General features: G+C 38.0%; 1 protein-coding gene across 1 annotated transcript; it reads left to right on the top strand.

Moving 5' to 3' along the window:
• Positions 1-1,637: 1,637 nt before the first annotated feature.
• LOC100377139 (uncharacterized) lies at positions 1,638-17,210 on the top strand. The gene is made up of 13 exons (XM_006821851.3): positions 1,638-1,956; positions 5,933-6,108; positions 7,056-7,162; positions 7,380-7,587; positions 8,294-8,400; positions 8,990-9,198; positions 10,029-10,203; positions 11,360-11,537; positions 12,201-12,304; positions 12,662-12,803; positions 13,582-13,664; positions 15,138-15,300; positions 16,729-17,210. The coding sequence occupies exons 2-13, from the start codon at positions 5,937-5,939 to the stop codon at positions 16,833-16,835; spliced, it is 1,755 nt and encodes a 584-aa protein (XP_006821914.1). The 5' UTR covers positions 1,638-1,956; positions 5,933-5,936; the 3' UTR covers positions 16,836-17,210.
• The last annotated feature ends 723 nt before the right edge of the window (positions 17,211-17,933 follow it).

Below are 17,933 nucleotides of genomic sequence, written 5' to 3'. Positions count from 1 at the left end.
ATTTGATTTGTAACCCTTTTCATCCCCTCAGGGGGGGGGTGTTAATAAATAAATAAATAAATATAGGGTACAATGCACCATGGGTAGAGGGGGCAAAGGTCAACAAAGGTCACGACCTCTACAATACAGAATACTACACTATGCACTACTAATAACAGAAATCTAAATGAATAAATGTAAACAGGGCAAATAAACAAATATATACAAACTATATGCCTACTTGAATAAATACGTTTTTAAATTAGTCTTAAATAAAGAAACTGGTTCCAACATGATTGGGCATCACATTCCATAAACGTGGTGCACAAACAACCAATAGATTGTCCGCATAGGTAGTTAAACTGAAGGACAGTGGTTGTCGCGCCGCCTCCTAGATACTATATACTCAGGTACCTGGTTTTATGTCGCCTTGATAACAGACATAATCTTAAACTCATCCAATGTGACTCAATATGCTCATATTATCTGTAACCACTGACTTGTACAGCTACAGAATTCTGTACTATTTGAGGTTTTGTTTGTTTTGCAGACAATAATATAACCGGAATCCAACAAGGCCATGAACAATAATGTCAATACTTTTTTAGACAAATCCTAAATTGACATTCTGCAACACTGGCTAACATTATTAGCCATACTCAACGAACAATTAATTGTTATCAACTTCAAGCAATTTATATTTTAATTTAAATCAAACACAAACGACAGAGTCAACACTGGAAGACAATTGACATATGTTAGTTCTAGACCAACTTTGTAACGACTGTCCCACATTCATTATCATCAATGTTAAAGTTATTACGTAAACTAGTTCATAAATGTCACGGTGAAATTTGAATAATTTCCTTGCCGGTAGTCACTTTAATAACACAATCAAGCATGTCATTAATTATTATTAATAATAATATTTATTCAACACTAAAACAAGTGTGAGTTGTTCTATGTTCGTATAAAAATAAAATACAATAAAGCTAAATAATATTACAGACAAACACATATAGAATCACAATATACTTATACGGTACAGTACAATACAATACACTAACTACACGCTAAGAAGTGAAAAATCACATTAAAATCATAATTCTGGCGGAAAGAATAGTTTTATTTTTGGTGGAGCTGCTCATATCTCATTCGCATACATTTTTGAATATATTGTGCATTTCTGATTCCTGTACAATTTTCCATAATTAATTACTTACTACTTATTAATTTTAATTTGCTAAAATTTTGTAAAATTTCCTTACAGTAGTTGAATAATTCAATTCTGTGTTCATTGTACAGACTGCAGTCCATAAGGAAATGTACCTCATCTTCAATCTGCTTTTTATCCCAGTATTTGCACACTCTTTTATTCCTTGGAGTTTTGCAATTAATTGTGCATCGGATGTCAGGAAATATACCACCACTAATCGATGCGACATCTGCGCCAGCTGACTTGGCCGCTGTAATTTTCCTAATTAATAGGATCACCAACAATTACAGTTTTACGCATCGTGTAAACATGGAGGTAATTACCTCCATCGTGTAAATATGGTTTGTATCGCCCTCAGCAAGTTGAGGCGTATCACGTAATTAAACATAACAGGAAATATATCCCTGTAATTTATGGCTGTTTGTATTAGTCATGGGTCTGACCTCCCCACTTCGTATCTGTGGCACATTCACCCAAGGTATGTCGATCCCTTCAAGCCTACGTAGCATTAACAGCAATATAAACGTATATGGCGACCCTTCACGCATTCCTCGCGCTATCGATCGATAATACGCCACTGTGTAATATGGTAGGAAGATTAAGGTAATTGGTGGATATAACACGTCACGTGATGGTGGGCTGTGAATGGGTTGTGAATGAAAACACTGTCGCTGTACCACTGTACTCTGCACTATTTCGTTGTATTGATTGTCGACATTTCTTTTCTGGAGCTAAGACATCCGGCCGACTGTATTTACTAGGTAAGTCGATATTATACGTACGTGCGCAATGCGGAATAATTGCTCGATTACTTTCTATGGCGACACTGGGCGGCTTATGCAGCTGCTGCGGTTGTTTCCGTTACTGTCCGTGTTTTGAATCCACAGTCCCTCTGTAAAAGGAACAATGTCACCACTGACCTACAGTTCCATGCTATTAACTATATACCAAATGGCGGAAATAGATTGTTTTAATGATCGCCGCTTGTCGTTGCGTTACAATATCGTTTTGCAATGTGAACCGAACTTTAAAAAATGGTTTTTAGTTACGTGCACTGTGGTTCTGACGTGTATCTACCTTGTTGTCAAACGATTACCTCGCTTGATTGGATATGAATACGTTTTACCATGGTTTTACGTAATAAAGACCTTGGGAGATATTACAACTTTCAAGGTTACTGCTGCCCTGTAACCTACACCCTTTCACTTGAACTTTGCGGTCGGCTTCCTTCCAACCACAATCCCGAGGAATTGTGTTCCAACCAAGAGATACCCGGCAATACCGGCAATAGTCTGTCTGTGACTGTAATAGTGCATACTAGTAGATATTACTTCTAACAGTTTAAATATTTAAGCATGTACACATAGTTTCACTGCTAACTAAGATCTGGCGAGTAGTTCTGGTGGTCTCGTGTCGAGTTGTACGATATTATTTGTACCACAGTCACTCTATTATTGGGGTCCCACTACATGCGCGAATTGACCTACCGGGAGATGCGAGAATGACACCGGTAGTTCCCGGTAGTACTGGGCTGTGTTTACTGGGACCGTATTAAAATAAGGTTGAAGGATTGTATTCGTACTAATAATAAACAGTTATTTTGTATTCGTTGCATGCACTACCGGTAATATGCGTAGATTGTCACTCCCTGGCCTGCAACAGCGGGAACTTATATTTATATAGACCTCTAACACCAGCTACAATTTATGAAAGAAACAGCTTTTTCGTATGCTTTCCTTAGAATTTTGTGTCGACCGAGTTTGATTGCCAAAGCACTAGACATGGCCTCTCAGAAAATCACACCTCCCGATACTTTCAGGGGGGTAGACTCACTATCATTAGCATTTCTACCCCCCTCCCCCGTCACTGTCACGTGTGTTACTAGTATTGGAATATTTTGCTATTATAAAGCAACAATATCCCAATAGCACCAGGATGCCAAAACAAGCTGCACGTAGCCCCCTAAGTCAATGGTTACTATATACTGTGGTTCTACCATGTGTTCAACATTCCTATTCGTTTGCCACAATACACAGCATTCCATGGGCTTGGATTCCACGGTCTCTGTTTACGGTCGTGATACACCAACAAATATTTTTCTGATCATGGAGATAATTTTACCGCCATGTTCTGATACACCAAAATGTGGAACCTTAAAACATGGAAGGTACTAACGGAAGGAGCCACGACGCTATTGTTTTAGCTTTACCCCATGATCGTTTGTCAATGTTTGTTCACCAACATTGTTCTCGTTAGCTTTTAGCACCTTCGTACAATGGCTTACGCTAATCACGAGCATTCGGTAATATTCGGAGCATGTTCGGAAGCGATAGTCGAACCTCGCATGTAGAATGTTGAAAATAACGTCTAGTTTGAATGCTGTTGTTTCCGGAGATCTTGGCGAACTTTAATAAAAATGTGTCAGATATAACATTGATTGAAGAAGAGCTGATGAAATATCGTGAATGTTGTATTTGTAATGGTAATGAGACTTAATCAATGATTACTTGTGTCGATTGCATTATTCAATGGTACAATTGTCAGTGCGTAGGTTTGGCGCCCGAAACTGTCAACATTTTTGACAACCGGACATCGGCGAACACCAACAGAAAAGATAGTATCGAAAGAAGAGCATGCCTAGACACTTTCTCTGTGATAATATTAACAGTCGCTAATAATTAAAACAAGTGAAATTTGTGAAGTCAAACGTTCATCTGTTTAATTTCCAGTCGTGAAATACGTATTTTGACCCTTCACACCTAAACAAACCCAGTGCGCATGTGTGATGACCGTAGTTTCATAATACTAGTATTTTATGGTCACATTAAAAATCGGCGAGGTTATATCATACTCCGCTAACTCGTTACTTGTGTAAACAATCGCAAACTATCATCGACATCAAAGTTGAGCTAGACAATGTCCTTATCAGGATTACTTTGGGTTGAAACAAAAAGAAATAACCAGTTTTAAGAGGCTTAAGTGGCCACTTGATAGGCGTCGTGACTCCTTCCGTTACTACCTTCCATGCTTAAAATAACCCGGCGTGCAGACATATGGTTACCATAGCGACTATTATACTATGACGTGGCCGGTGGATTGACGTCACTGTATGCTCTACATCTGAATGCACGGTCACCTTGAATCAAACGTCTGAGGACCATTTGTAGAACAATGATCGAAACGAAAAGTTCGTGTGAAATGTCAATGTTTCGTATAATACTAAATAATACACCCATTCAGATCCGGTAACTCTGTATTGATATACGTCGAAGCATGGAGCTAAAAAATAGCTCCATGGTCGAAGAGTCCCTGTGCTAGACTCCGGGTCTCTTTCGGTTTCAGTGTCGACATTGCCCTTTGCCCAGTGGCGGCGGCACGGGGGCAGATGGTGAGGTCGCCCCTTCCAAAAAAATGTGGGGGGCTCTAAAATCAAGCTGAAACCCTTCGTGTCATCAAAATTTGTCCCTCAAAATGCAGGAAATAGCGTTTCAGAGGGTCTATATTTCAAAATGGGAGCATGCCCCGGACCCCCTAGTAAGGTCTTCGACGCAAGGTTGGTAAGCAGATCTCGCCCCACCTCTGGGAACGGTGTACTGCCAATGGTATACAGAATATGAATATGAAGGGAATGCCTTTGTTTTGCTGAGAGTAATGCTGGTTTACGACTGTAGCTGTTTGCAAACACAGAGCATACTTCATCACGCCATAAATCAAAGTTACTTCAAACAGCGGCTTAACAAACGTCACCGACTGATGGCGCCCCTAGCCCGTGCCAAGGACTGGCCCTCCCAGTGCGTGGACACAATTGGGTCTAGTCGAAATGCAAACATGTGAGAAAAACCTAAATCAGCTTAAATCGTAGCCCGTACTTTCTGTAGCGTGAACACCACTATTGTGACAGGGAAATGCTAGACGTAATAAGTGCGGACTAAGATTTAATTTAATCTCATATGTTTGCGTATCAGATACACTCACTTGATTTCATGCACAGGAGGAAGCAGTGGTTAAAAAAGTTCTTAAACATCTTTGGAAATACAGAAATGAAAGTAGTATGAATTCACCATGAGATGTATTGTCAATTTTATTTTTATTCAGTTTCAGATATGTATGATTTTTCCTTTTCTTTTTTCTTTTCTTAAGGCTTAATAAATATTATTATAAAGTACGAGCCCAACGAACGTCCAAACTTTCAAAATATACAAAAATATTCATTCATTACAGCTTCCTGTTCATTCTAACTTTGATTACTATACTCAGTACAGTAACTAGGAAGGTATACGGTTACGATGCAGAATATAATAGTAAATCTTCCAAATGAACGTTGAATACAATGGCGTTTTGGGTACTTAGCCGTGCTAAGCGTTCACCATCTTCGCCAGCCAAGAACCATTTATTCGGCCGAAGCCTCAACATTAATCCTTGGCAGATTTCACCAGATTTCCTTGGGCCGGCTTTAGCGAAACCGTGCGATTCCAACGATGAGCGTTCACGCACACTTCGTTAGCCCGTGCTAAGGATCTAGGCCGGATTATAAAAACGGGCCAGATTTAATACGTACTTGGCGTTTCTTTTCCCGTGCTAAGCGTTCATGCACGTTTTCTTAGTACGGGGTATTTGACCTCTTAGCCCGTGCTATGGAGCTGTGCGTGAACGCTCTAATAGTAGAGCACATTCCCTCTGTGGAGGATTGATGCATGATAATTGTGTTCTTTTTTATTTTTATCTTATCTTTGGTAGATAGATGGCGCTGGTTTTACGGCGTTGTTGGCCAGTGTGCTCTCGGGGTGTGACGTCATATCCGGGAAGAATACTTGGATCTCAATCTTATAGCCACACCAGAACGAAAAATAATAAACTCTTTATGAAATGTACGTCGTCAAGAGGTTTCAGTAAAACGGCGATAACGTCTTCAGGTAAAGAGATGTCAACTTTATCTACCATTAAAACAGATTTAACTCCATTATAATGTTAAACATGTCTTTTTTACTAGCATGTTATTTTAGGTAATTTTGCTAATTCAAAATTATTTAAAATAAAACAAATATTCTCACAATGGGATTGTTGGTCGGTACTTTAGCTAAATTAAGATTCTGTATTGAGACACATTCGCTAAAATGGCATGTCGATTTAATATGGTTTATTTTATACTGCTGTTCACAATATTCTGATAAACCTAGTCAAACATCCATAAAACTATGAGTTCTGTCCAATTCACCACTGGCAACACGATCATTCCATATTTCACAATGTTTATCGACAATATAACATCATATTTCAATATATTGTTGTAGTTGTTTATGGCTGAATTCATGGAAAATGTTAATAAGATTTATATCAAATTGGTTTCAATATATATTCCTACATGGTTGACATTTTGGGTTCAAGTATGTGACAATTAAATGTGTCGAACGAACTGTCCGTCTATTTCACATTAGTACATACTTCTTTGATTCCTTGTGTATAATTCGATGATGATGAAAATTTACCAGGATGACATGTGTGCATATTATTTAGTTCTGCCGTATCATACTATGCAATGAATATTTTCAATATTTTTGCAGTTTTCTCGTGCAAGTACCTAATTCAAACATAAAATTCGCTTAACTATTTACTTTTCCATATCATTCCGAACGGTAAAACCATTTAAAAACCTGTTTTAAAGCGGTGGGAGTCGTCACCTGCGCATGCGTCAGATGACCATAGCGTGTCATTGTTTACAAACAAGCGTATACCTTTGCGTTTTAGCGTGTGTTGTTATCGTCGCTTGGGACTCAATTCCCACGCGTGCGCAGGTGACGACCCTCCCGCTTCAATAAATGGCCATTATATATCTTCCTATACTCGTTTATTATTCTTACAGTTGGTATTTTAAAAAGTAAATACCCGGATTTCGACATTCCAACAAACCTGTCTTTGCCACAGTTCGTATTAGCCGACTTTGATAAACGGGGTGATGCCGTGGCACTGGTGAGTACACATTTATAAAACTTTGTAGCATTATGGATTTCGCAACAAACTTTATATTTATGCCCAACCTCCAAAAACACAAGATGATTTAAGTTTCTAAAATCTAGCAAAGGATTTATCTTGCAATCGCTCGCTTATTTATTTATTTATTCAGTCAGTCATATATTTGTGTTTGTTTGTTCGTTCATTCATTCATTCCTTCACACATACATTACAGGTAAATGGTTTCACTGACCGCTCCTACACATTCAAACAACTTAAAAATGCCATTCATAACAGTGCCAGTGGGCTATCACGTGATGGTTTTCGTCAAGGTGACGTATGTGCAATATTTTCACCAAATATCCCAGAATTCTTCATTGCCTTCAACGCAGTGGCTTCCATTGGTGCCATAAATACAACTGTCAATCCATTGTATACTGTGGGTAAGTGTATTTAATTCGCCGTGCAGTTTATGTTTATGAATTTCAACAGTATACGTCATACATCAAGTACCATATAGCTGCGACTTTTACAACGTACCGAACGTACATCAACTACCTTTAAAGCGTGGTGGTCGTCGCGCAGAGCGTGTTCGAATTTCATGTAAATTAATAATGTATTTTACACGCGTTGTATACGTCGCTATGAGTCCCATATCGAACAGGACGCGACGCGACGACAGCCGCCCTTTAAAGCGCTACATCGTCGCACAGCGCGTTATGTATTGTCACATAGCGCGCTGTCGATTTCCGTGTAAAAACGTATTTGCAAACTAGACAGGATAAGACTGTACAGTTGCGACTTCATGCAAAGGAATATCAATTCGCACTGTAAACTTTTGAATAAATGGTAGAAATAACCGAAATAAATAAAGTACTAGTAGCTCAAAACAATAAGCATTTAAAAAAAACAAATTACCCTATAAGGTATATGATAAAACATACAGCTTTTGTGGCCATCGATCGTACGACTAACGCAAGCCCGGGCGCTTCCGATATACGATCTCGGACCACAAAAGCCGTATCCCATCCATAAAGAATAATATAATATTTGGTAATCGTTGTCCTAATTAATGTGCTTAGTTGCATTATACATATCATAAGGCTGGAGTTTAACTACAAACTATCTATTCCTATCATTACTGGTTAGATGAACTGGCAAACCAGCTGAACGATTCAGAATCCAAATGCATCATAACCATACCACAGTTTGCCGACAAAGCCAGAGAAGCTGCTGAGAAGTGTAGTAACATTAAGGTATACACTACTAGTATTTGTACACGGGGTGTGGTGGGTGTGGTGTGGGATGGGGTGTTGTGGTGGGTGCGGTGGTATCCTTATATGGCATGTCGATTATATGAGACGACAAACACTAACCAATCTAATGTAGCATATTTATGGACTAGATACGACTTTTACGACCCGGTTCGAATATACGAGGAGTCGAATATGCAAATGAGTCTTATGCATAGGTCTTTTTGAATACGTGATACATGTACTTCTTTTTACAATTTAAGTTGCTTTTTAATCACACATTTCAGTAAAAAAATGTTTCATTTATCATGTTTCAGTAAAAAAAAATCATGAAACGATTTACTATATCCGTAAAACACGTGCCGACCGACGATTGATTTCGAAACGTTCAAAGTTTCGAACAAACTCCCGGCACTCTTTGGGCGATATTTGCCAGGACGCCGTCAGGAGTCAATGCATATAAGGGCATACGTAGTAATGCAAACATTTACTATATAAGTTGTGACATACTATTAATCCATGATGGGTACGGGAGGGTGTATGTGCTATCTTTTGATAGAAAATTAATAACTTACTTCTTTTCACTGAAAAGGCTATTTATGTATTTGGTACCGAAGCCACTGATGGTTGTATACCTTTTACAAAACTGATGGAGGATGATGGATCGGCGTTTCCTAGCAACATTAGCATAAATCCAATGGAGGATTTAGTGGTTTTGCCATACTCCAGTGGAACTACCGGAGAGCCGAAAGGGGTGATGCTGTCACATTATAATTTAATATCTAACATTACACAATTAAGGTAAGTAGGAACCCGGTTTCACACTTTTAAGCTCAGCAATTTCAATATTCATAATTATCCACAATATAATCTACACATAAAAATACTAAAAGGTTGGTTCAAGTCATACGCATGATCGATGAATGAACTGGACGAAAATGTTTAAAAAGCACTCTGTGAAGTGGTATATTCTCTGTATTTAAAAAAATGTCAGGAAGGGTTTAACCACGGCATATACAATATAGTCATGTTCCAGCTGAGTAGGTGCTGTCTGCATGTCGCCACGGTCCTTTCGGTATCACAAATTCTCATTTATATGGGTTTTTGTTTAAATGTAACCACATAAAATGACCAATTTTACCGAAATATTGTTTAAGGCAATTGCATGGACAAAGTGACCCTGCACAAGGATGATGCACGTGAAATGCGACATGAAAACTAAGGATCGAGTAGTTGTAATTTTGTTGTTATCGGCCACATGGCGAGAACGTAATTGTCAGTTCGCCTCGAGCACTTGATGAAGTTGTCATACCTTGTACCGTAATCCCTAAAGTTCACTTGCCAAACTTGGATTTAAATAGTAGACGGACACACGGGCGCAACCCCGCGGCCAACTTTTTCTTCTTGCAAGTGATTTAATGTACAACGTGTCGTCGGCATATTGCTTTTAGTGTCCAACATTAGACGATGTTAACACTAATGACACAGAAAATGTTTTATTAAAAATAACATCGGAGAGAAACAAGATCGATAGTTTCTGTTACTGGCACTTCAGCCAGTTGTGTTCTTTTAAACATTGTTTGATGCAACTAAGTGTTTTCATTGTGTAATATAATTGTTGTTCTTCCTAGCTACCCTGGCCTCTTCAAATACAAACCGGACGTCGATTGCCTGCTGGGACTTCCGCCTTATTTCCACATCTATGGGATGACTATGTTACAGAGTGGTTTATGGCAAGGAGTCAAGCACGTGACTTTGCCGAAGTTTGAACCGGAAGAGTTCCTTAGAATCATCCAAGATTACAAAGTTTGTTTGTTATACAATAAATTCATATGCGCAGCGAGGGTGTATTATTTCGGCTCAATAAATACAGTATTTTAATCAAACTAAAATTCAGTGATGCCTCCCATAGCACATTGAAGCGGGAGGGTCGTCACCTGCGCACGCGCGGAAATTGAGTCCCAAGCAACGATAACAACACACTCTGAAAACGTAAAGGCTTATGGGTAGACGCTTGTTTGTAAACAATGACACGCGATGGCCATCTGACGCATGCGCAGGTGACGACTCCCCCGTTTTAACATTCCGACATGCAAATTTGCATGTTAAAACAATGACTAATTACAAATATCAGACATTTCTATCATTTTCAACTGGTGACAGTTCCATTGGTGGTAGTATGGTTACTGAGACACTTCACGAATTTGACATTAATAAAAGAAAGTTTCAATATCCCTTACCTGGACGCCACATCCTCCAGCAAGGAAACGCTTGTGCGCCCCTGGCCCAATTTCAACGCTGAGGGGGGTTAAGGAAATATTTTCTTAACCGCCCTCAACGTTGAAATTGGGGCAGGGGATTAGACTTGGCTGGTTCCCGCCTCAAGTGTCATGGCGTACCAAGCCACAAGAGGCCGGTAACTAGTAACGGTTCTGGCATTCTGATTGGTACATCACTTTCTCGTTGCTTGTTCCATTTCCCTTAGTTACCTGACGTCAACGCTTACGCTCGTGGCCGTTCAGGGGTTTTCTTTTGCTTTCGAAAGTTGGGCGAATAAAAAGAATTGTTTCTTTTGTTATAAATTTGCACAGAACATATCAAATCTGTAAATCTAAGCAGGCAGTATGTATGGGCATGGCTTTATTGTAGCATTACAGACACGTTTACGCAAAACGGAACTTGGAATGTTTTCAAATTACGTCACCCAGTCGCGTTCCTTCCGGCCGGAAAACCGGCCCAAATGGAACAATATGGCGATTACTAGTTACCTGCGTCCTACCTGCCATTCGCAAAGGACGCCGGGAACCAGCAAAGGAATTAGACTAGTGTATCAGCGCTTCATCACTAGAGGGCGCTATTTGTAAGAAATGTAGTGTTACCACTTATTTCAATCACAGTTACTAGTTACTCTTCTAGTAACCGTGTTTCACTCGATATAATTGTGTACGTGTTTTTTTTCTAGATCACATGCGCACCTATAGTTCCACCGATTGTACTATTCCTCGCCAAGCACCCGTCAGTGGATAACTATGACCTGAGCAGTTTAAAAGAGATACTTAGCGGGGCTGCTCCACTCGGTGCCAAGATTGTACATGCTGTGAAGGACAGACTGGATAACAACGATCTGAAGTGTAGGCAAGGTACGTGGTATGAGTTGATACACTTCGTGCTCACACTAGCGAATTCGCCATCAGTTGACAAGCCCCCGTGGGTTGATAGACGTGTAAAAGTGTGATATCTCCTTCTATCGCCCTTGGCTTTTCCCTCAATAACCATATTTCATTCTCTCATTGAGATAGATACGCATCAAGTCACTGAAAATCCATCGCTAATGACAGTCAGATTTAAAAGGAATTGTAGACTAGTAAAGTTGGGACTTCTTTTCTGTTTTACAAAAAGAAATAATTTTTTTTTTTTAATTATTTCTTAAAATAATTAATTGTCAATTTAGCCCTTTTAGCGTGATCGCGAAAACTAACGTGACCGTGATTTCTAAACTAACGTGATTTCTTTCGCGGTCACGCTAGTTTTCGCAATCACGCTAAAAGGGCTAAATTGACAATTAATTATTTTTTTTATAAAACATAACAGTGTAACCATGGTCAGCGGACTCGATGACGGAGGAGATTGGATCACTATTTGAGGGACAGAAATATAAGACTCGTGATCTCTTGCTCCCAACGAGATCTCGTCATGTTATACGTTTAGCCAAATACATTAGATGTCTATGGTTTAGCATATACTAGTACTTAGTAGTTCCATGATTAACATATATTGCTGTATTATTCATTGATTCTGTCAAGGTTTTGGTCTTACTGAGCTGAGTCCAGTGGTGAATATTGGAAATTTACTTGAAGACTGTCACCCAGGATCAGTAGGACAATTAGTACCAAATACAGAAGCAAAGGTATGTAATGTCTTATTCAAGGTCTCTTATTCAGGAGACATTTTCATACATGAATTAAGTCACATTCCGTCAATTTTTGGTTCAAAAATACACATGCCTGTAGCCAGGGGGTTTGGTCAATATTTTTTAAAAGGTGGACTAATTTGTCTCACCAGCGGGGCCGGTAGTCCTACTACTACAGATCGAACTTTATCGATGTTTCTAAAGGCTTTCCTGTCACTAGATTGATTTACCATTAGAGGGCGCACCCACCATCAATACTAGCTAGTCTTATATCGTTATGATATCACCAGTTATGGTAATAGTACCAGTGAGTGTCATGGACAGTAAGAACTCTCTTTTTCTCTGTCCAATCAGGTAGTAGATGTAAAAACCGGAGAGATTCTAGGGAAGAGACAAAACGGTGAGCTGTGCTACCGTGGACCTCAGATGATGAAGGGATACTTAAAGAACGAGAAAGCAACTGCAGATACGATCAAGGACGGATGGTTGCATACAGGTGAGAAATACTGGAATTTTGGTCCGATCATAGTAAGAAATTGCAAATGTATTGATTGTCAATAATACAAAATGAAATGGTCCCATTATTACATGAATGTCAGAACTGTCAGAGGCTCTGTGTATAATGGATATGTCTACTTGATTTGATTTCAAACTACAAAGTATTACCTTCTTTCAGCTTGTTCGATCACCGGAAACGCGGATGAGTGTGGGACAGCGTCGAATTATGGACATCGAGTTACGAACATCGAGTTACAAAAATGACACCTTCTACATTTTAGAAGCCACGCCCACTTTTGCGAAATCATGTAATTCGATGTTCAAATAACAGGTAACAGTGCTTCGAGTTACCGGCAACATATATTTGATGTTCTGTTTAACTTTCAAATTTAGTAACTCGAATATCAATTAACAGTTAACCGAACTTTGATTAAGGGGAACATGAAACGTTATACAAAACAAAACATCTGTGTTTTGGCGTGGTTTCTAAAATAGGGGCGTGGTATTTTTTGTAACTTGATGTTTTCGTAAGTCGAACAATTCTACATCTCGTACGTGTTCGAGCAGGCCGTGACGATATAAGAATAGCATAGTGAGGAGATAGTCCTAAAATTGTGGGAATGTTTTGTATGTACCACTTGCAATTTGCACATATGTCAGGAGGGACAACCGTGGCATGTTGAAGTCTGTTACTAGTAAGTTATTGTATAATGGTGTACAACAATTTGGTATAAGTATTACGCAACGTTCATAATATGTTTGTACTTTTGTTGTAGGTGACATTGGATTTTATGATAATGATGGACAGTTCTACGTGGTGGACAGACTCAAGGAGCTTATCAAATATAAAGGGTTCCAGGTAATAATATAAGGTTATTACGAGGATACCTCAAAGTATGCACGAAGACAGTACAGCGGCAGTATCGCCCAACGCGCAGCGGAGGCGGATGCGACAGCGTACTGTCTGAGTGCATACTTTGAGGTATCTTCGTAATAACCTTATTATTATACATCTTTTCCCTTCAAGGATACATCATGGAAATGCCGAAATCCAAAAAGTTTAGAACAGAATCAGCGAACTTCTTTGTATGGAGTCCGGTCAAATCCTGGTGGCATGTTTGTTTTTATTATTAGAGGACGCTTACGCGCGTAATCGTTCCATATTTGAAATTCGCATTTCTTAGTATGGTAGGATGCAAATGCCCAGTGCAACACCATAACTTATGGTGACATATGTATACTAATTGTAGTTGTTACATATATATTGCAATTTATTTGCCTTGTTACACCTTTAAAATATACTCTGTGATTCCATTGTCGATATAAAAATGAGCAAAAGCAAAAACAACACAAAAATAATTCTCTTCTGTTTATTTGGTGTTTGTGAATTATAGTATAGTAAATCAGCAAAGTCCTTTGCAACAAATACCTTTGGCTGTCGCTGAAATGTCTGTCGCATTTATTGCAGTATACTAACAAAATAGGCCTGATGACTATCGACAGTCTACCTTTATATATGCGTTTAAAATACTTAATAATGAATAGTTTGGAAACATAGAGTGCTGAAGGGTAGGGGTTAGAGTTAAGGGTACAGGAGGAACATTTTCCTTGGAACAAATTAGTTTTAAAACAGTGAATCTCTAGATTTTCGATACTGACCGTTATTTTCACTGGTGATATACAAATCAGTACTTTGTTTAATGACTGATATATAAATTACTTGAAATAGAGGCTTTTTTTATTGATGTTGATGCCAAAATACGTTTAAATATGGTTACTATGTCTCGCGCAGTGCTGGTGGGTTATAGTGTTTTGTTTTTATTTTTAAAATATCTTGAATTTTGTTACGTTTGCCACATTTATATGTCGATATTTTTGTCGCTAACGAGTGACTGAATAGACTTTAAAATCGGTCACTAGTTTTACACGCTGTTATACGAAAATTGTAGGCGAATACAACTGAAGGCTGTGTCCATGTGTATTAATAACAGAATCCTATGCGTCAAATAATAAATAGATTAATGTGACAGGGAGGAATACTGGTACATATGATTCATCAAATGTACAAATCAAATCAGATCACTGATAAAATGGCGGATTTGCTGATATACTAGTACTCTGACAAAAGTGGCACACGACATTGCAACCCGTGTTCAATGATAAGAAGTAAAGGCAGTGTATCAAACATTATAATCGTACACTGTCTGAATAATGATTATAGTGTATTATAGTAATTTTAGCAGTAAGTTTTCCTAGATTCGTGTCTTAAATTTGACAAGAATTTGTTTGATACCACGTGAACACGTTTACCTTACCGTCTTTTCGCACACAGGTGGCGCCAGCTGAAATAGAGGCATTGCTTCTAACTCACACCGACATCAAAGATGCTTGTGTAATTGGTATCCCGGACGAAGAAGCTGGAGAACTCCCCAAAGCCTTTGTTGTTGCCAATTCGAGTACAGTGAATCCTAAAGACATACTTTCATTTGTCGAGAGTGAGTACTAACATACTCCCTCCCTTTCTCTGCCCACAGTTTTAATTACTTGAGGTTTATATATTTTAATTCTGGAAATCTGAACACCGTTCAATTTACAGTAAAAGCGTAACTTGAATGACTTGTACATGCATCATGCTATTTAGTTTGCAAATTCACCAATCAGCGTGCCTTCTTTCGTAACATGCAATCAATCAATCTACTTGTATAAACAGACAACTCGTGCTCTTGTTCTCAAACAAGCGGTGATTGGTTATTTGCTTTCATGACATTTATTCATGAATATCCTAGTCATAGTTCCCAAATATAGGCACTGTCGATGTATATTGCCAGAGTATGCCAGAGTGTATCTGAAAAAGTATATGGCTTACAAGTATGCACTAATCATTTAAACATTTATTTACGGATCAAAATAAAATGGATGCTGTGAATGGCCTTCCAGTTCACAGAAGCGAATCTTAAAGTATCTGAGCATGAACTTACCAGTAAGTCCATGATTTGATCTATCTAATCTATCCTCCAGATGCCTAGTGACATATATGGCCTCCACTGAACTTTTCCATTCTGTTCTATCAGCTGCTGCCCATGACTTCCACCCAGCCTTGTTTCATTCCTTTTCAACAATGCGTCGCCAATTCAAGTTGTTTTGGGTCTACCCCATTTCCCTTTCCCTTCCCCTTCTGGGACCCATGTCAATGCTGTGTTGCATATACTTGTAGAATTCTCTCTTAATGTATGGCCAATAAATGTCCATCTCCTCTTCATTGCTATAGCACTCAGTTTCTCCAATCCTGGTTACCGGTAATAGTTCTTCATCCCTTAAACACTTTGAAAAGTATTGAGGGTTTTTTTCGTCACCTTTTGCCATCTTCCAAGTTTCAGATCCATATACCAGCACTGACAACACCAATGATTTGTACAATGAGTTTAGCTGCTCTCATGATTTTGTTAACTGTTGAAGCTGAATGAATACATTTTTCCTTTTGAAATTTTGTTTTCCATGTCTCCCATTTCTTCTCCTAATTGTGTTCAGGTTGCACCCATCTTCAACAACTTCACCATCGATGTATATTCTGTCAACAATTCTTGCATTAATTCTCATTATTTCTGTCTTCTGTGAATTCACTTTTAGGCCAACTTGTTCAACTTGTGTAAATAACTTGTCATTTTTGATATGTTTTTATGTGAATGTTATCGGTGCCAAATCATCTGCAAAATACAAATCATCCAACGTTGATGTAAACTTCCATCTAATCCCTGTTTCGCCATTTTGTACAATCTTTTTCATTATCCAATCGACCAGTACGAGAAACAACAAAACTGCAGCCTTGTTTTATTTGTTTGATCTGACCTGCCAATTAGCTAATAACCAGATACGCGACTCAAATCACATAATTATAACGTCTGATATCATATTTTCTCCTGCAGGCAAAGTGGCACCACACAAGAGACTACGAGGTGGTATAGAATTTGTCAATGAAATCCCCAAAACAGCCAGTGGAAAAATACTACGACGAAACCTTAGAGACATTTAGGTGAAAGTTGAACACAGTTTTAACTGATTTGAACTTTGACCCTGTGAACATTTTTAATTATGTACATAGACTGTTCATATTTGCAAAATAACATTCTAATTCATTGCAATTATTTATTACAGTTTATAGCTTTATCAAATATTATGTTCTACCAAAGATCAAATATCAAGGATCGACATTCTACCATTAAAATAGAGAAGGTGGCGGAATTTCTTCTTTGTGAATAAGGGGGCCAATTTATTCAGTTTGTGAAAGAGAATATCGTTTGAAACTAAAATAGGGTTATAACCGCCAAAGGTCTCTGTCAATATTACGCAATACATTTTCACGGGCTATGCTGGTAATTTTAAAATGACAATCATTTTTATTTCAAAATACTTTTTTAGTAAACTTTGTTTTAAGCAGACAACCATATCAGATTTTATAATATTGCAAAAATTAATAACATGATACCATACAATGCAATTAGCTGGTAGAACTTTTGTATGAATGTCGAATTACCGTCTTTCAATCATGTATATATCATAGGATAACATTTAAATCCATTATATATACAATGTATATATATATATATATATATATATATATATATATATATATATATATATATATATATATATATATAACCTATTGTTTTCTTAATTACTAATGTATAATGTTAACCACAAGACAATGCAAATACAAATGAAATACAATACAATGCAATGCAATACAATACTACACAACTTTTACGGGTTTGTGTATTCTCCGAGTAATATATTCGAATTTATACTAAACAGGCGACTCTTTTTCCGATTACTGGTGTAATTGAAATAGATGGAGTGCCCGCTTTAGAGCGTCATTTACTGTTTCACTTTGTGTGTGATCCTCGGGGTATTCATTTTAAGGAACATATTTCCGAACTATACAATAATCAGGTATAAATAATTATTAATTGAGCTAATTTGTCTTTACATTAACGACTTTAATTGAGTTACTGCTCAATTTATTTTTACTAGTGTATGTTATTTTTCATCTTTTTGTCAGTGCAGGGGCAACTGTTGGGTGTTCGAATGAAATGTACCACTTATGATGGGTTTCAGTGTCACATGGAATATT

The sequence above is a fragment of the Saccoglossus kowalevskii genome, chromosome 18, assembly GCF_978046115.1.
Source record: "Saccoglossus kowalevskii chromosome 18, keSacKowa6.1, whole genome shotgun sequence".
Taxonomy (NCBI): Eukaryota; Metazoa; Hemichordata; class Enteropneusta; family Harrimaniidae; genus Saccoglossus; species Saccoglossus kowalevskii.
The sequence above is the reverse complement of the archived record's forward strand: the minus strand, read 5'-3'. Positions and strand labels throughout refer to the sequence as shown.